The 22,375-nt window shown below is 24.4% G+C and overlaps 2 protein-coding genes across 2 annotated transcripts; one reads left to right on the top strand and one right to left on the bottom strand.

Moving 5' to 3' along the window:
• Window positions 1–1,658: 1,658 nt before the first annotated feature.
• Window positions 1,659–11,084, bottom strand: MKS88_005619 (uncharacterized protein; the record flags this gene model as incomplete). Its single annotated transcript, XM_067218898.1, has 1 exon — window positions 1,659–11,084. The coding sequence occupies one exon, from the start codon at window positions 11,082–11,084 to the stop codon at window positions 1,659–1,661; it is 9,426 nt and encodes a 3,141-aa protein (XP_067070827.1).
• A 7,963-nt stretch (window positions 11,085–19,047) lies between these two features.
• On the top strand, window positions 19,048–21,871 carry MKS88_005618 (diphthine--ammonia ligase; the record flags this gene model as incomplete). The annotated part of the gene is made up of 7 exons (XM_067218897.1): window positions 19,048–19,165; window positions 20,440–20,538; window positions 20,761–20,846; window positions 20,953–21,029; window positions 21,138–21,189; window positions 21,292–21,358; window positions 21,627–21,871. The coding sequence occupies 7 exons, from the start codon at window positions 19,048–19,050 to the stop codon at window positions 21,869–21,871; spliced, it is 744 nt and encodes a 247-aa protein (XP_067070826.1).
• Window positions 21,872–22,375: the final 504 nt, after the last annotated feature.

Here is a 22,375-nt window from a genome sequence, read left to right as displayed (position 1 = left end):
AATTGAAAGTTTAGAAGCTAAACAATTTAATTCAATTTGGTGAAAAATAAAAATAGTGCAGGTTAATGGTATAAATTATGGAATTACTACACATTCATAAAATTAATTTCAGAAGATATACATTAAAATGAAGGATAAATTACATAAATTTTGTTTATAAATGAACAGTTATATATGTATATATGAAAATAAAATTTTGAGAAAATTTGAGATATTTCAAAAATTTGGAATATTTATGAAATTTGAAAAATTTAAGAAATTGGAAATATATACAAAAAAAAAGAAATATAAAAAATTAAGAAATTCGGAAAATTAAAAAATTCGGAAAATTAAAAAATTGGGAAAATTAAGAAATTGTGGAAAATTAAGAAATTGGGGGAAATTAAGAAATAGAGGAAATTTAAGTAGGGGAAATTTAAAAAGTTGGAAATTTAACAAGTTGGAAAATTAACAAGTGGAGAAATTTTAAAATATGCGTAATATCATTTTTGTAAATCATTAAAGTCTCAAGGATATGTTGAAAATTAGGATTTAAACTTTGTATTTATTTTGTTTTACCAATTAAATAATATGTTATGCATATATTTTGATAAATAAAAGTATAAATTTTTTTTTTTTGGATGAGGGCGTGAATTTTTTGCGCTGTTGCAGCAGCATATATATATAAAGATAAATAAATATGATGGTGAATGATTAAATATATATTGTGATAACAAATGTTCAGTGGGATTTTTTTTTTATATATACATACATACAAAATCATATATAATATATATATACATACATTTTTACACAGTTTGCAGGTATATTAAAGGAACAATTTGAATGCCATTATTAGCATTACAATAACAATTCTTCAATATATAACTTTCATTTTTTTATTTTCTCCCAAAGCTTTTATATTAACGTTAAAATTATTGCTTAAATTGAAGATATAAGCTCCATATATTTTGAATGTAAAGTATTATTAATAACATTTTTTTATATTTAATTTGTTTTCATTCATGCTGCCATTTTTTTAGCCATTTATATATCTTTTTACATTGCCATTTATATTAGCACTTTAATAGCCGTTTTTACTACCGTATTTATTTCATATTTATTGTATATTTATTGCTGATTTACTGTATATTTATTACTGTATTTATTGCTATATTTATTACTGTATTTATTGTCATATTTATTATTGTATTTATTGCCTTATATATTATTGTATTTATTTCCATATTTATTATTGTATTTATTTTCATATTTATTATTGTATTTATTGCCATATTTATTATTGTATTTATTGCCATATTTATTATTGTATTTATTGCCATATTTATTATTGTATTTATTGTCATATTTATTATTGTATTTATTTCCATAATTATTGCCGTATTTATTGCCTTAATTATTGGCATATATATATTGCCACTTTATTACCTTTTATATAGCCGTTTATAATGCTATATATACATTCTTTTATTTGTGCATAAAAAAAATTTTATTCACTGAAATTTATATAAAAAATTTTATATTCTTCATTAAGTAATGCAGGAAACTATTTTAAATTATTTATGTGTATCTCGTGTTTTATTTTAATATTACTCGGAGTATTTTCTTACTATATATAATAATATATCAGTACAAAAAATTCATTACATAGTAGTTTATTATAGGAAGGTTGCTCTCTGCGCAACGTTGGCTTCATTATTTGCTTCTGCATTTAATTGAATGGTGATATTGTTAACGTCATCACTATTAGTGTTATCACCGATATTTTTAGCATCATCGATATTTTTAGCATCACCGATATTTTTAGCATCACCGATATTTTTAGCGTCACCGATATTTTTAGCATCACCGATATTTTTAGCATCACCGATATTTTTAGAATCACCGATATTTTTAGCGTCACCGATATTTTTAGCGTCACCGATATTTTTAGCATCACCGATATTTTTAGCATCACCGATATTTTTAGCGTCACCGATATTTTTAGCATCACCGATATTTTTAGCATCACCGATATTTTTAGAATCACCGATATTTTTAGCGTCACCGATATTTTTAGCGTCACCGATATTTTTAGCATCACCGATATTTTTAGCATCACCGATATTTTTAGAATCACCGATATTGTTAAAATTAATGGCATCATTAAAATTATCGATATTTTTAAAATTATCAACATTATTAAAATTGTCAATATTTTTAGCATCACCGATATTTTTAGCATCATCGCAATTTTTAATATCATTATTACTGCTAGCAGTGCCTTTATTGCTAACATCGGACGGGTCGTTCTTTTTCTTTATCCATTTATTAACATAGCATAATTTTAAAAAATCCCTTTGATGTTTCAATAATTGCCCCTGCTCTTTTGGCGTACTTTTTTTCATTTTCATCGTGATAGCCATTTTTAATGCACCTTCATTACCAAACCTTTTCACATTAAAATTTTTACTTAACCTTCTACCATTTTCCCACCATCTACATCTCCAGGAACAGTGCCCTCTAGTAGTATCTTTCCAAACGCTATGAATAGGATGATTACAGTCGAGTGCATATCTACCTGTTAACCCTTTTTCAGGTAATAAAGATGCATTATATATAATTTCATCCACCATTTCTTTAATTTTCTCATCATTTTCCATTAATATTGCTTTTTGTATTTCGTATGTATTTTCCGATTCATCCTTTTTCGTATATTCTTTTTTATGATTGTTATTTTCTGAATTATTTTTTTTTTCCCCTTCAGCTAAACAGCTTGTCGAATTTATTTGCTCCTTTTTTGGCTCTTTATAATTTAATACATTTTTAGGAAAATTATCTGCTTCATAAGTATGGTTATGGTTAGAGATGTAGTTAGAGTTATAGATGCAGTCATAGATACTATTATTATTGTAATTGTCATATATGCAGTCAAAGATACCATTATTATTGTAATTGTCATATATGCAGTCATAGATTCTATTATTATTGTAATTGTCAAAGTTGCACTCATAGGTATTACTATCATTGTTACCATTATAGTTGCATTCATAAGTGCAATTACCATTGTTACTGTTATAGTTACAGTCATAGGTACTATTATTGTTGCTTTTAGAGTTATTATTATAGTTCCAATTACAATTATACTTATAGTTACAATAATGGTTATAGATATAGTTGTAAGTCCAAGTGGCGTCCATATTATCGTAATTTGAGCTTTCAGTTGTTGTGAAGTTGTTGTATAAAGCATCTTTAGAGTCAATCATATCATTCGTTGAAAAGAGGTTATCATTTATGTACAACTTATTATTCTTTATATCGTTAATTCTGTCATTTTGCTCGCTGATGATATTGTCATTGCTGATGAAGTATCCGCTCCCATTGCTGATACTTGTTTCATTATCATTACTGATGTATGTTTCGTTATCATGGATGATATATGTTTCGTTATCATTGCTGAAAAGGTTTTCGTTATCGTTGCTGAAAAAGTTTTCGTTATCGTTAATGAAAAAGTTTTTGTTATCATTGCTGAAATAGTTTTTGTTATCATTGCTGAAATAGTTTTTGTTATCATTGCTGAAAAGGTTTTCGTTATCATTGCTGAAATAGTTTTTGTTATCATTGCTGAAATAGTTTTTGTTATCATTGCTGAAATAGTTTTTGTTATCATTGCTGAAATAATTTTCCTTACCACTACTGATATCGTTCCAGTTCCCATTACCAATGCTAATTCCATTGGCACCACTGCTAACCATAGGAACGAAAGTTGAGTCATCAAAATTCCTCTGAACACCTGCTGCACTGGTCAAAATGTTATTTTCAGAGTTCACATAATGCATGCGGTTGTTAGCAAACTGCATATTGTTTGTTTCGTTAACATAACTCTTATCATTGATATAATTTAATTGATCATTTTTATTAACGTACTTTATCTCATTTATATTGCAGTTCATATAATTTGCGGGATTTAAATAGTTACAATTATAAGCATAATTCATATTATTCTCGTAATTAGCATTATTCGCATTATTCTCGTAATTAGCATTATTCGCATTATTCTCGTAATTAGCATTATTCGCATTATTCTCGTAATTAGCATTATTCGCATTATTCTCGTAATTAGCATTATTCGCATTATTCGCATTATTCGCATTATTCGCATTATTCGCATTATTTGCATTATTCGTATTATTCGCATTATTCGCATTATTTGCATTATTCGTATTATTCGCATTATTCGTATTATTCGCATTATTCGTAATATTCGCATTATTCGCATTATTCGTATTATTCGTATTATTCGCATTATTCGTATTATTCGTAATATTCGCATTATTCGTAATATACGCATTATTCGTAATATTCGCATAATTAGCGCAATTTACCTCGTTAAAATAATTATAATCTGCGAATTGGTTATGTGCATGACTCCGCTTATTGATATTAGTATTTAAAAAACTTATTTCACTAATATTGCTGTATTTCATTGGTGCGTTCATGTAATAGGTCCTTTTCAAATCATTGTGATTTTCATTTAGGTAATCCACAATAGTTCTACCATCATTTGTACATGCAGTGGTATTATAATCATCGTTTTCCTTATTTTTGCCATTATTCCTTGTGTTGTTAATGAGTTTATTAATGCCTCTCTCCAAATCGAGATATCCGTTGGTATCACTATTGTTGTATTTGTTACTGTCGTTCTTGTCAATGTCGTTATTGTTGTTACTATGGTTACTGTTTTTATCGCTGCTAGTGATAGTGTTGCTATAGCTGAGTATGTGGTCAATGCTTCTATTCCTTTGGTTCATGCCATTCAATATGCCATTCAAGATTTCATTCCCATTAGTATTATTAATACTTTTGTAATAACTATTATCATTAGCTTCATCATTCCTGTTTCCCCTAATGTCATCAATATTGTGTTCCCCATTCTCCCCTTCATTGTTAACTTTTCCTCCATTATCATTATTAACATCCTTGTTACTGTTGCTACTTTTTTTAATTCCTTTTTTTCTTTCTTTCTTATTTACTTTATTACTTACTTTATTACTTACTTTATTACTTACTTTATTACTTACTTTGTTACTTACTTTGTTACTTACTTTATTACTTACTTTATTACTTACTTTATTACTTACTTTGTTACTTTCTTTGTTACTTACTTTGTTACTTACTTTGTTACTTACTATATTACTTACTTTATTACTTACTTTGTTACTTTCTTTGTTACTTACTTTGTTACTTACTTTGTTACTTACTTTGTTACTTTCTTTGTTACTTACTTTGTTACTTACTTTGTTACTTACTTTGTCACTTTCTTGGTTGCTGCTTTTGTTACTCCCTTTGCCTCTCTTTTTTTTACACCCTTTGCCTCTCTTTTTTTTACTCCCTTTGCTTCTCTTTTTGCTATTCCCTCTGCCTTTCTTTTTGTTACATCTGCTGTTGGTTCCTTTGTTGGTGTATTCTTTGTTGATATTTTTATTATTTACTTTGCTAGTGTTGCCTCCTTTACTGCTTCTTTCGATGCTTCCTCTGTTCCTTCTGTTGATGCTTTTTTTGCAGCTCGTGTTATCAGTGCTACTGCTAGAAGCGTTAGATTCAGTGCTGCTGTTTGAGAAGCTACAAATGCTGTTACCAACACTTGTGTGTGCGCAGGAAATGTCGATAGTTTGAGAGCTCTTATTAATGTTGTTAAAATAGTTATTCAAATGATTAACATAGTCATATTTGTTAATATGCTCATTGACATGTTCAAAATTTCTTTTTATTTCCTTACTATCAGAAATGTTAATACTTGGTATTTTAGTTATCACTTGAGGCATTTCAGAATTTCCCAAATAATTTGCATCATATTCATCGGTAATTTTTTCATCATACGTATTATTAATAAAAAGATTTTTGTTAATATCAAAATTTATGTTATGAATATTATTTATTTTATTTAAATTAAAAGGGTAATAATTAAAATTGTCATATAAATAACTAATATTATTTACATTGTTGTAACAATTTATATAATTGTTACTCAGTATATCAGTTTTGTTGGCAATATTATAATTAAAATGATTGTCATTCAACAAGGGGAAATTATTTAAATTTTTACCAACACTGCTGGAAATACTCATGTTAGTCAACTCGTTATATATGTTATATTCTCCTTCATTTTTTGAATGAAAAGTACACACATTATTTTCAAACTTCCTCATATTTTTTTCCTCCGAAAAAATCTTATTTTCGGAAATATTTGTGCTACATGCATGCGAGTTATTTATATTACTGTACATTATATGTGTGTAATTAATCATGCTATTATTAATCTGATCCTTGTTGTTGGTTATGTTACTAAGTGTGTTATCAATAAAGTTTCCATTTGTATCTGCAGTTATGTTTCCATTTGTGCTTCCAATTATGCTGCAATTTTTGTTGCCAATTATGTCACTATTTAAGTAATTAATGCGATCACTAAAATTATTTGCGTCCTGTTCATTGTTTTTTTTTTCATTTATAGCTGTCATATATCCTTGTGAGCTATTCGTCCATTTAAATATTCTCCTTTCTGTATGTGTATTAGTGCCATTTATACCATCTCCAGAATTCCATGCAGCATAATAATTTGAATTTTTGAAATTATTCTCATTGCTTCCATTATATATGTTCACCTTTTTGCCCCCCATCTCGTTACCCATCTCGTTACCCATCTTGTCACCCATCTTATTAACGATATTTCCTTTAGCACTTATTTCGTCTTTCCTTCGTACCATTTCATCCTTATTACCATTGCAATTAGCACATTGGTTATTTATGTCAACTTTCCAGTGGGTAGTACTACTCGAGGTTGTTATTTTATGTTCTTCTAGATTGCTTAGGGTATATATTTCATTATGGGATAATTTATTATTATTATTAATGTTGCTAATATTATTATTAAAGCAATTATTATAGTTATTAATGTTATTATTATTATGAAGGTTAATGTTATTATTGTTTTTATTTAAAAAATCCTTATAAGTTGATCCTTGATTATACTGTTTAAAAGATGAGTCATTTGAAATGCTTAAGATTTTTCTGTTAACAGATTTAACAATAGTTCCATTATTCATCCTTTTAGTCATGTTATTACTACCACTGATGAAATGAGAACAATTTTCTTTACTATTTTTCATATCGTCTATAAGGTTAACACCGCTCACGTAGTTAACATCCTTCACATAGTTTATGCCATATTTGGAATCATACTCACTAATCTTATAATTGTTAATATAAAAACTATTTTTACAATTATCATATATATATTCGGAATTGAAGTTACATATCGGTTTCATTGTCACGTGTACATCATTAACACCATGAGCATTATTTTTTACAATAAACGGTAGAAAGCTATAGAAATTTTGTTGCCAGTTAGGTTTATATTCATTAAAACTATTATTATTACATAGAGTAAAATATTTATTTATATTTTCATCATTATAATTGTTAAAGTACTTTTCTTCAAACGACACAGGGTTGTATTCTATTATTTGGTTATGTGGATATACTAAATAATTTTTCACTTGATTATTTAATAACACATTATGATATTCACTTTTCAAGAAGGGGAAATTTTTATCGTAATCATTATGCTTACAGAAAAATGATGAATTATTGCCCGCGTTGTTATTTATATAGGACTGGTAGTTAATATAATTATCAATATTGTAATTATCCGTATAACATTTATCCATATTGCAATTATTCATTTTTCCTTTTTCCATGTTGCAATTATCAGTATTACTCTTTTCTATATTACTAGAATCAATATGATTGTTATAAATATTACTATTATCAATATTATTCTTGTTAATATTATTATTGCCAATATTATTCTTGTAAATATTAGTATTGCCAATATTATTCTTGTAAATATTAGTATTGCCAATATTATTCTTGTAAATATTAGTATTGCCAATATTATTCTTGTAAATATTAGCATTGCCAATATTATTCTTGTAAATATTAGTATTGCCAATATTATTCTTGTAAATATTATTTTTGTTCGCATTTTCTCCTGCGCTCATTTTATTTTTGTCTGGAATTATTTCATTGCTTGTTGGAGCAGACATGTTTTTGTTATAACTTGGAGTATGCGTATTAGTAGCACCCTCATTAGCAACACCCCCGTTAATAACACCCACGTTAGTAGCACCCTGGTTTGTTTTACTACCTTGCTTGTGTTCATTAGCATCTGTCGGTTGGGCATAAGTATATATCATATGTGTATTAGCATCAGCTAAACTTTCATTTTTACACGAATCAACAATTTTTTCATCATCTCTTATAATACTCTTTTTTAAGTCAATTTTGTTATTCTTTGTATCTACTATTTTGTTATTTGTATTATTTACGGGAACTTCAAAAATGTTGTCCTCATTCGTTTTTAGTTTTTCCTCTTTAACATGTATTTTAAGTGTACCATTATAAACGTTTGAAAAGTGACGCTCTAGATTTTGGGGATTTCCTTTTAATCGGCATATTAACAGTTTGTTATCGTCAACAGTGGAATAAATATTTAATTTATTTTTTGCATGCATCCTGTTGATTGTACTATCGTCATATTTACTCTTATTAGTATTGTATATCATATCAGCATGGTTCTTCTTATCAACATGGTTTGTCATGTTAGCATGGTTTGTCTTATCAGAATGGTTTGTCTTATCAGAATGGTTTGTCTTATCAGAATGGTTTGTCTTATCATAATAGTTTGTCTTATCATAATGGTTTGTCTTATCAGAATAGTTTGTCTTATCAGAATGGTTTGTCTTATCAGAATGGTTTGTCTTATCATAATAGTTTGTCTTATCATAATGGTTTGTCTTATCAGAATGGTTTGTCTTATCAGAATGGTTTGTCTTATCAGAATGGTTTGTCTTATCAGCATGATTTACCTTTTCATGATAGTTCGACTTATCATCATTATTCATGTTACGTTCAGTCTTTGTATTGTTTGTGCTGAATGCTTTTCTAACATGACTTTCATTCTTCGGTGAAAAATTAAAATTCATTTGGTTGTTATGTGTCGAAAAGCATACTTTCTTGATATTGCTAATATCCGTTTCGTTAATTTTTTCTTCTTTAATTATAAATTTTCTTTTTACATGGAGTGTATTTCTCTTTTTATCTTTATTATGAGATATAAGTCCTTTTGTTCTTTCGTCAGCACAAGATTCATTAATCTCCTCATTCAAAATTTTTTCCCCTGAAATGTTTCTGTTCAAAGTGCCCTCCCCTTTTATTCTGTTCTCTGCGCTTTTTAATAAAAGTAATTTTTCATATTCTTCTTTTTTTGTGCTTTGTTCTGACTTTTTTCTTATCAATACACAACCAGTATTTGCCTCTAAAACGTTATGCAAATTTGTGCACGTTACATTTTTGTTGTTCATACTTTTCATTTCGTTTATTTTGTCCCTATTCTTTTCAGCGCTATTCAAGTTTTCGTTTTTATCCTCATTATATGGTGCATTATTCGATGCATCATTTACCCCATTATTTACTGAATCATTCACCGTATTACTCGTTATATTATTAGTCATGTAATTAGTATTTTTTCCCTCTTTTTCACAGTGCACCACACTTTTATATATATTTTCAACTCCTAATTTTTTCTTAATGTAACATTCATTAAAACAGTCTTTTTCAATATTACCAATACTCGAATACATTATTTCCAAATTTTTTTTATGCTTCAAATTGTTCTTTACATATATTTCTCCTGATGTCTCCTTCCTCTTAACACAGTTTATATTGTCAACGTTTTCATCACTCTTTATGTTACAAATACTTTTGCATAATATTTCCACTTCATTTCCACTTGTTTCATTATTTTCCACATAATTTACATTTCCATTAATATCATTAATTTGTGTTTCTTCGTTTCTATTTTTGAATTCATCGTTATTTTTATTATCTTTTTCGCTCGAGTAACTGCTGTCATTATCATGTTCATTCTTTACTTTGTTTTTATTAGCATTATTTTGTTTTCCATTTTGATCATCTTTTTCATATGAATTATATGTATTTTTATACTCTTCTCTACTTTCTTTTACGGAATTATGATCGCTCCCCTTTTTATTCCCCATTTTGTCTTCCTTTATACCTTCCTTTTTATCCCCTCTTTTATCCCCTCTTTTATCCCCCCTTTTATCCCCCCTTTTATCCCCCCTTTTATCCTCCTCTTTATCCTCCTCTTCATCATCATCTTCTTTTTCATTACCATGATGATGATAATGATAATGATCATCATCATCACTGCTATTGCTATTTCCATTTTCACTATCATTTTCACTATCATTTTCACTATCATTTTCACTATCATTTACACTATCATTTACACTATCATTTACACTATGATCATCATTGTTCCTAGTGCTAACAGTGGAACCGCTACTCCTGTTGTCATTATTGTAAATAGAATATCCATTTTCACTACCATTGTTAGAGTCATTATCGCCTTTACTGTTGCTACTAAAAATTATAATACTTCCATTTTTGGCACTATTTGCCTTTTTTCCTGTTTCAACACTTCTCCTTGATCTTATTCCCTTTCCTGTATTAGTGTCGGTACTTTTTGAATTTATGCAATAAACACTATATTCATTTTTGCACTTATTCTTATAAGTGTCACTACGATTATAAGAATTATTTTTGTCGTTACTTATGTTCCGTTTGCACCTAAAATCATAACATTCTGAATATTCTTCTTTAACAATAGGAACTTTTATACCTTCGTTTTCCCTCTTTTTTCCTACATTCATTTTATTGACCCCTTTTTCCTCTTTTTTTTTCAAATTAATTTCGTCCTTTTCTCTCTTAACAAAACTAAAATGTTCAGTATTGTTTTTGCTCAAACTCTGTACATTACAATTCTTTATTATCTTCTTCTTATTATTAATACCAGGATTTTGTTTTAATGCATTTATTTTATAAGCTTTTTCATTAAAATGATTCATATTTTTTTTTTGCATGCTGCATATTTTCCTTATTTTACAATTACATGCGGAAAATAAGGGAACAATTTTATTCTTTTTGGGATTATCGTTTAAGTTATCCTGAAAAAGAGGATGCATTTTTCGAAAGCACAAAAACATCCTTATGCACTGAATAATTTCTTTTTTTTTTTTTTTTTGTCCTGATTTACTTCAGTTTTGATTCCTTTCGCTTTGTATAGCTATAATAATAACCTTTTATCTCTTTTTTAGCTCTTTTCTGATATATTTTTTTATCTTTCTATACCGTTTTTCAGATTTTTTTTCCTTAATTTTCTTCTGTTCTTCTTCTCTACTCTCTTTCTCTCTTTACACAGATACCTTCTTTATAATAAAATATGTTTATTACAAAATGACTGTTTTTTGTTCCTTTCCTTGTATTACAATAAGTTCCTCACTATATATATATATAACTATGTAATATATATGTGTATATATGTATATATATATTTTTTTTTTTCAGTAAGTATACGAGGTGCTTTCAATTTTTTTTTTTTTTTTTTTTTTTATGTAAATATATTGCTTTTTAGTGCTATATATTTTTTTATTCGCTTTTGCATGCTTTCCTTGCACTGCATGCGGGGTGAAATAATTTTAAACGCCCAATAGAATTTTCCTTAATTATCTTTTTTTTTTTTTATCTTCTCTCTATCTCTCTTTTTCTCTCTATTATGTATAATTGTAAACGTTAAAAAATTATTTCACTAATTTCCCCTCTATATATATCAGAATTCAAAAAATTATATTTTTTTTTTTCTCCCTTATTTATAGAAATATTTATATTTTAGTTTATATCTATGTATATATATACATATAGCTTTAAAAAAATTTCGGATCTTGAATGTAATATTTTCTTTTTTTTTTTTTTTTTGAAAATTTCCTATTACTACGATTACTAGTAAACAATGCAATCGTGCATGTTTACTATTACACATTAAAACATTTTGATTTTTTTTACGTACAATATGGTATAGCTTAAGGCTCTCTTTTTATTTTTTATTTATTTTTTATTTATTTTTTTTCTTTTTTATAATAATCTCCTTTAGCAATTGATTAGTTATGGTATATACAAAATTTAATTTCTTCAAATTTATTAACTTTGTTGCTAATATTATTTTTGTTATATTTCTGATATTTATATAACCCTAAATATGAAAGTATGAAGAAGAAATATTGTTATACAAAAAATATATATATTTTTTTAAATTATTTAAAATGTGTATATGTGTTGAGAAAATTATTATAAAAATGTTATATCTATGTTTTCTATCTTTTTTTTTTTAATTGTTACATATGACTATCACTCATAAGTGCGATATATACATATATATACTTATGTATATGTATATGCCATGTATATGTATATGTCCATGTATATATATATTCTCAACTATATATATATGCCCATGTATATATATGTGTGTAAGCATATGTGTATATTTATATATCAAATGCATATTCATAAATTTTGTGTTTCTTGTATATATATATTTATGATATAAGATAATAAACAAGCAATTGTGTTTACTATAAAATTGAGCTTGTGTATTTCTTTCTTTTTTTTTTTTTTTTCCCTATGTAATAATTATCATTTTAGGAGTTTTCTCTTTGTTTTTAATATATAATATATATATATATATATATATATATATATATATTTATATATGCATTTGTATAAATCGATGTTTATATCGGTAACACTTTTTTTTAAGATCAATTGTAAGTTTACACTCAGTGTTAACTACTAATTTATAATAAAGTATTCTCTTTTTTATATATTAATAATAAGTTACAATCTATAATTTAAATACGCAGATTGTATTAAAAAAAAATAATTTATAATTCATAAATATATAAAGAGTGTTAATAATACTTGTTTATTCTTAAAAACTTAGCATGCATTATAAAACTATCATACGTACACATATATATATAAATATATGTATACGTGTATTTCTGCAGTGCACATGTATATATATATATGTATTTATTAATAAAAAATCAAAGAGGGACACATATATATATGTATATCTAAAGTGCACATATGTATATATATATATATCTAAAGTGCACATATGTATATATATATATCTAAAGTGCACATAAGTACGTGTATATGTATATCTAGAGTGAACATATATATGTATATATGAACACAAAAAGTGCACATTTATATATATATATATGTATGAAGTAGCTATATATATAAAGGCTTTGGGTAAAAAAGTTATATATTTAATAGCTCTTTACATATTTTATGAGCTCAAATTTTAAATTCATGTAGGTTTTTAAATATTCCTTATTGTGTAAGCACATAGGAAATTATAAATTAAAAAGTTATATTTTAAAAACTAAAATATATATCCTAGAGGGAAAATTATGTGTTTAATAACGTTACAAGTTAATGTAGATATAATATAAAAACAAAAATTATAAAATAAGATAAGGTAATATGTACCTATATTTGTACGTACTAAATTATATACAAGTGCACAAGCAATGTATACATGTATAAGCATATGTGCAAACGTATATATATATGTACATATGTGCACATGTATAAATATAAATATCATTTATATCAATAGAAAAAATAATAACTCAGGTTTATATGTGATTTTTGTTTATATAGAGATTAAAAAGATAAATATTTCCTTGTGTAATATGCATTATTTGAACATATATATATATTTATATGTAAGTGAAAATGCATAAGCATGCAAAGGTGTACAAGCATGCGCAGGTGTACAAGCATGCAAAGGTATATAAGCATGCAAAGGTATATAAGTATGCAAAGGTATATAAGCATGCAAAGATGTACAAACATGCGAAAATATATGAGCCTGCATAGATATATAAGCCTGTATATATATATAAACAGGTCAAGATACATATATAATTGCGTGAAGATATAAGCTTAAATTTATGTGTAGATGTATTAGTATATGAATATATAAATGGATATGTACATATGTATGTATTTCCACATGATCATATATATATATTTATACACATACATATTTATGTGCAGATGTATATGCATATGTTTGTGTATATTTATATGCACATATATTTAAGTATGATAGGATAGTAAGATATGCTTACAAAGGTTAATAATAACTATTCTTTATAAATAAACTTGCCTATAAACTTTAATATCTTATGTGTAAACATTATTTAAAAAAATGAAATAAAAATGTTATAATTGTTAGTGGTACATCACTGTAAATTAGTAGATGTTGGAAAAACTTAATGAATATTAAATTATAACAAAAAAAAAGTTATATTTTTAAAATATAATTAAAAAAAAATAAAATAGAAAATAAAATAATATAAAAAAAAAAAAAGAAAAGAAAAAAAGCAAAAAAAAAAAAAAAAAAAATACATATATACATATATATATATATATATATATATATATATACATTATATATATATATATGTACATGTATATATGTAGAAAAATGCATGTTTATGCATACAAACATACATATACAAGAAAAGAAGAAATATATAAATATCTCAAATGCATACTAAAATATAAAGATCGTTTGTTTCAAAAAAAGCTAGAAAATATATAAATAATCATTTTTAAATGATAAAATAACAAGTCGAAAAATAGATGACTGCTTTTTAGAACTATATATATATATACCTACGACTTGCTGCAATAACTAGAATACTCTTTTTTTTTATTTATTTTTTTTTCTTTTAAATAAAGTGAGCTAATGTGCTATATAATAATTGATCTATTTAAATTCTATAAATAGAAATAAATCGAATGATCACAAAAGTGCGTAATCAACAATGAGACAGAGTTAAAAAATTCAAAAAAAAATTATTTTTATGCCTTAATTATATATATAGTGCAAAATGGGTACACTAAATGCTACATATGATGATTGTGTTTTGTACTCCTTGCATTTATAAATCAAATAGTGCTAGTTTTTTTTTTTTTTTCATGATTTTTAAAATAAATTATAACAGTATTAACATAATGAATATTTTGCGTACATTGCAAAAAAAAAAAAGAAAAAAGGAATAAAAAAAGAAAAACCGACAAATTTTACTATGTTTCTGATTCATATAGAAGTATATACTATAAAACATAGCAAATTTTCGATAACGTCGAAAACTTTGAAAAAACATCTAAAAAATGTATGATTTGAAGAGTGAATGAGAAAATTTAGTATTGTAATGAGAAATACAAACCTACAATTAACTTTTTTTTTTTTTTTTTTTTTTATAAATTTTTCATTAGTACTAGAAAAGTGGATAATTTGAATTTTTATTCCTATTCATTATGTGATGAAAATACAATAGCATACATTATTCTTTTTATATGATATAAATAGTGAAGAAAAAATATTATAATTTTTTTATTGCAACTTTTAATTAAAACACATTTAGAAACCATGTTATAAGTTTTAAACTTTTTCATTTAAAAAAACTATAGAACGAAGTGGGTACGTTTTTTTTTTTTTTGTACTGGAGATGGGAAAGGTAATTTTATTTTTCTTTTTCTGAAGTGGCGAAATTGTTCATTTTTTTTATAAATCCAACATAAATTTTTAGGGTATCATATGTGAAAAAAATGTTATGGAACGGGAGTCTCTGATATTGCATATTTACATGTACATAAATGTACATACATATATATATGAACATATATACGTACGTATATCTGTACATTTGCATGTACGTACATATATATGTATATTGGTATATTAGTATATACGTATATATGCATATATATGTATCTATGTATATCTACATATATATACATACATATATATATAAACATATATACGTACGTATATCTGTACATTTTCATGTATGTACATATATATATATATATATATACATACATACAAATATAAATATATACAAATACATACATACAAATATAAATATATACAAATACATACATATATAAATATACATACAAATATAAATATATACAAATACATACATATATACAAATACATACATATATAAATATACATATGTACATAAATCTGTATTTGTATATATGTATATAAACGTATATACATGTTTGCATGTATATATATATATATATATATATTCGTATATAGGTATTATGTAGATATGTATATTTGTACATTTATTTATTTGTACATATGTAGATGTGCATATTTGTGTATATGTATATGTATATATATATATATATGTATATATATGAATATACATATATATATACATATATGCATATAGTTTAAATTAAATAATTATCGGATCATAAGAAAAAAATAGGGAAAACAAACCTATTTTATGTTTCAATTCTTTTTTTTTAATCACTTTTTTTCATTTTTTCGACATGTTATAACATAATGATTCATGCACATTTTTTAGAAAAAAATGTTATGATTTTATAATTTTTACTATACCGATTTGCAATGAATTTTGATATATACATATCTGCGTGTGCATGCATATATATAGAATAAATTATAATTATTTAAGAATTTCCATTTGGTATTTCCTGCTGATTGATATTATTTATGTTTAGATAACTCAATTTTTTCTTGATTTTTTTTCTTTTTTTCTTTTTTTTTTAATATATCTTATGATATCCTTTTGCTATATAAAATTTAAAAGAAAAAAAAGTTATTTGCGGAGAATAAAGCGTTTTTAGCGACAAAACAAATACATTTTTTTAAGTACACCTTGTATGCATATATATATATATGTACATACTAGAATATTTATTTACATATTTAAATAATAAAGTTATAAAAATATATATTTATACAAATACCTAATTATACAAATACATATTTAAATAAAAACGTACTTACGTTCGTGTATTTTTCAAATAGAATATTTATGTAAATATATGTTTATATATACATATGTTTATATATACATATGTTTATATATATATATGTTTATATATATATATGTTTATATAAATCAGTACCTCCACAAATACATGTCATATAAAAACATATAGGTATATAAATACATGTTTATATAAATGAATTTTTATAAAAATACAATTTTATATAAATACGTTTTCGTATAATTATGTTTTAGTATATATACCTTTTTATATAAATACACTTTTACGTAAATACATACTTGTGAAGGTATATGCTTACGTAAATACATATTCATGCAAGTGCATACTTATATAATGACTACAAATATAAACACAAATATATGCTTATATAAATATATACACTTACAAGTGCACACCTTTATAAAAAATACATATACATATACAAATACACGTTTGTATAAATACATAATCATGCAAGTGCACACTTTTACAAGATGTACATATTCAAATGCGTGCTTATATAAGTGCATACTTATATATAACTAACATACTCATACGCAAGTGTACTTACATAATTACAAACTTATGCACAAGTATGCCTACATGCATACATATATTTTTTTTAAGCACCAAACAAAATACATATTCTGAATGTATACTTTAAGTATATTCCTTAAAAAAATGTATATGAGCAGTAATATTAGTCTCATATAATTGTTCTTTAATACTTTCAACCGGTTCACTTTAAATATATTAATAATTTTAATTATATTTATGAATTACCCCGGTACAATTTTTTTTTCCTTTTTTAATATTATATATATGCATATATATACTTGTATACATATATACTATATTAATAAATATATCTATGAATATTTGTATATATATATATATTATATACATAGCGCATGAAGATATAAATTTTAAAAGAATAAATAATTCCCATTATTTTAATTTTATAATATCAAAAAAAATCTTATTTTTAAAAAATAATTTTTTAAGTTTTTTTTAAAGATATATATATATGTTTAGCAGCAAAAGTTCATCTTACCCCTGTTACACAGGGAAAAAAAAAAAAAAGAAATACGTGGAAATTTATGTCGTGCAATTGTAAACATCTACGTATATACATATATATATATATATAGCTACATTCATTATATATTATAGTATCAGAATATATATACATTTTATAGTCTATCTGTATATACGTTTCTACAAATATACATGTACAAACGCAGCTTATTATATATACTTTTATATATAAAAAAATTAATCAATTAAGCACATTCATCAAAAAAAAAAAAATAATAAAAATATAATTTTAATATGACTAAGTGTATATGAACTACACGAGAGGGATCATTTAATTACGAGTGTATAAACATTTTCATACAAATAAATAAATATAAATATACATATTCATGTATATATATATGTACATATATAAATGCATATACATATGAATATACATATATATATATATATATATATATATATATATATATATATATATATGTGTATATAACATTTACATAGATAGAAGTATACAATAGCATAGATATACATATACAATACGTATTATACATATACAAATACATAGATATACATATACAAATACATAGAATACATATACAATATAGATATACGTACACAATATATATACGTACACAATTGTGTATATATACATATATATGTATTATATATATATATTATATATAATATTATATATATATATATATATATATGTATGTAGAAAAACGGAAAAATCATGCTCATAAAGAAAAAAAATGCATCCACGAAATAAATTAAATATACAATGATATAACAAAGAGTGAACATTAAAGAAAAGAATTCGTATATATTAAAAAAAAAAAAAATATATATATATATATATATCAAATGAACAAAACAAAATCACATAAATATGGAACAAATATATATAAAAAAAGAAATATATATCAAAAAACAAAAAAAATAATGCATAAAAATATAAAGCGAACCATTACAGAAAAAAACTATATTTTGAAAATCAAGTGTAAAAAATAACTTTTTCCAATATAACAGAAATAGTTGTATACATATTTGATGAAAAAACACATTTTATGAGGAATAAATTTTTTTTGGAAAAATAATCTTTTACAATATAATTTGAATTTTGAATACAATTCATTTTTGTTCTATTTTGTTCTGTTTTTTTTTTTTTTTTTTTTTTCCACTTTTCTTTAAAAAATAAAGATGAATATTGTTGGTCTAATATCGGGAGGAAAAGACAGTTTACAAAACTTGATTTATTGTTCTAAATATGGTCATAATATCATATTATTAGCTCACCTTCTACCATATAAGAATCAAAGTAATAACTGATTTTGTAAATTTGTACGTACGCATGTACATATATAAAAGTGTATACGTATGTTGGTATGTATGGGAATATATGTATATGTACACTCCTATGTATATTTGGAATGTGTACTTTTGTTTGTATGTATTTGTACATGAGTTTATATTCCTATGTATATAAGAAGTGTATTTTTACGTTTGTATGTATGTATTCATGTACGTGCATGTTTGTGTATGTACGTATTTATGTACGTACGTATTTATGTATGTACGTATTTATGTATGTACATATTTATGTATGTACGTATTTATGTATGTGTGTATTTATGTATGTACATGTTTATATATGTACGTGTTTATATATGTACGTATTTATGTATTTACTTGTGTGTACGTGTTTATGTACATATGATTATATACATATATATGCGTATAGCATTACTGCATATATAATAACACTAATAATTTATATAAAGATGTTGCATATACATGTATATATATATTACAAAAGAAACTATACGAAGTATTACACATGTGTATATTTACCAACACACTTATTTTATTTAACATTGTATTCTTTTTATTTCTACTACCCTAACCTATGGCATTTCTGTTAATGAATAATATCCTTTTTTTTTTTTTTTTCCTTTTCTTTCTATTATATTCCGAGTGTTCTTCCTTTTTTGAATCATAAAAGAAATAAAGAATTATGGAATATACTTTTTAACTATCTGCTAACTACTGTATGATTGTAACCGACTATATAACATAATACTGTTATTTATGTTTTTATAGTTATTCCATATATATTCTTTTTTCTTCATTTTATATGTGTTTGTTCTAATTTTTCTTTTTTAAACTTTATTCATTTAACAGAATAAATATCAAAAAAAAAAAAAAAAAGAACGGAAAAGGCATTAGAAATTTACATTCTTTTTTTTTAACTTTAACTTTATCTTTTTTTTTTTTTTTTTTTTTTTTTTGGTTAAAGCGACTACAGCTTCTCCCCTTTTCGCTTAAAAATTTATTTTACAAGAATACTAATATCTTACATATATATAAGAATGCACGCGACTTCAAATTAGAACATATGCACTCATATATACATGAGCTTGTATACATATAATAATTTGCCACATCGTACGAATACGTGTAACTATTTACCATATCTTGGAAATACATATGCATATTAATGTACACACATAATATTTGTATACATATGCTTACATATGAGATACACATTTACTGTGATATCTTTTTGTATTTGTTCCATAAAATTTTTCATAGATGAGACTGACAGTTATATGTATCAGAGTGTGGGTTTTGAACTTGTTCAATCAATTGCAAAATGTTTGGAAAAACCTTTGATTCAGCATCAAATTAAAAGTACATTACTATATAACAAAAGGAAAAAAATAATTTCATATAAACACTAATTAATAATGCAGTTATTACTATTTGTTTGTTATTTTACTTCTTAAATTTTTTTATTTTTTCTTTAAAATAAAAATTGACAACACGTTAATATTTTAGTAAAATAAAATAAACCTAAAAAATAAAGATTTAAAAAAGGAAATACGAACACACTTACTACTTTTATCATTTTAGGAAAAGCAGTTAATATTGACTTGTTGTATACTTATGATTCTAATGATGAAGTTGAAGATTTGTATGAACTACTGCTCGAAGCTAAGGTAAAGAAGTAACTAGTGTTTATATGCATATATGCTTGTGTAAATAAATAAATATATATATATGATACGAACGAAGATGCATACTTTTTTTTTTCTTCTTTATAAGACAAAATTTCCCAGCATAAATGCAGTATCATGTGGGGCTATCAAGTCAAATTATCAGAAGAAGCGATTGGAACACGTGTAATTAAAATACTTATAAATTTACACTTGTATTTTCATTTAAAACTACATATTATAATACTGCATCCTTTTTTTCTTTTTTTTTCTTTTTTTTATAACACCTCAAAGTTGTGAAAGATTAAATTTGCAAATTTTAGCTTACTTGTGGGAAAAAGATCAGGTCATAAAATATAATATGTTGAGTGCAAATAATACTATGTAAAAAATTGTTAATAATCATTTTTAACTTTATATTTTATTATTTGATTTTTTTTATTTACAGAAAGAACTGTTGCAAAATATGATTAGCGATGGCATGGAAGCAATAATTGTGAAAACTGCAGCATACGGTAAATATTAATAAAGAAAAAAAGAACAAAATGGGATATAATTTTTTTCACATATATACATGTGCGTATATATACGTATATATATGTACACCTGTGCATACGATAATATATTCATGTATTATTTTAAGTGCATAAAGAAAATATGTTAAGAAATAGAAGTAAAAAATGAAAAATATGTAACAAAAATACATTCATAGTACTCTTTTTTTTTTTTTTTTTTTTTTTTTTTGTTTTGCCTTTGTTTCATCTGTATGTTAAAACAATAAAGGGTTGAATAAAGAACATGTTGGCAAATCTATAAAAGAAATGTACGAATATCTAAAAATGATGAACACTAAATATGGCTTAAACATTTGTGGGGAAGGAGGAGAATATGAAACTTGTACATTGGATTGTTCACTATACAAATACAAAATAGTTATTGAAGAATATGAAGTAATTCAGCATACAGATGATTCAGTATGCCCCGTTTTTTTATTTAAACCTTTAAAATGGAAACTTGAAAAAAAATGATAAAATTTATTTATATTTTATAAATATTTTTAAATTTTAAGTAAAAGTGAGGACGAGTTTTGCATTTTTTACACTGACATTTTTTACTTTGAATATGGTGTATTTTTTAATATATTAACCTTTCGAATTATTACACTTTTCACTATACATTTTACACTTTGCTCCTTTTATTTCATATTTTAAGGATAACATATTATATTTTGCGGATTACATTTTATAATTTTTTTTTACATGAAACCACGGGGGTTTTACCTTTTTAATTTGACTCAATTTATTTCAATTTAATTTTTTATTTTAATTAAAAGTGCTATTAAAGCATTTTTGTAATAACGGAATTTGAACAAACACGTTTTGTTACTTAACATGAGCAAATATATATATGAACAAAATTTTCTGCAAACGTACACACTTATATATATGTATACGCGTACACATATATACATGTACATGAGTAAGCGTGTAGTTCAATATATAACTGTTAAATTTAGAAAAGGTTATTATACA

The sequence above is a fragment of the Plasmodium brasilianum genome, chromosome 14, assembly GCF_023973825.1.
Source record: "Plasmodium brasilianum strain Bolivian I chromosome 14, whole genome shotgun sequence".
Classification (NCBI taxonomy): Eukaryota; Apicomplexa; class Aconoidasida; order Haemosporida; family Plasmodiidae; genus Plasmodium; species Plasmodium brasilianum.
Note: the sequence above shows the minus strand (reverse complement) of the source record. Positions and strands in the feature narration are given on the sequence as shown.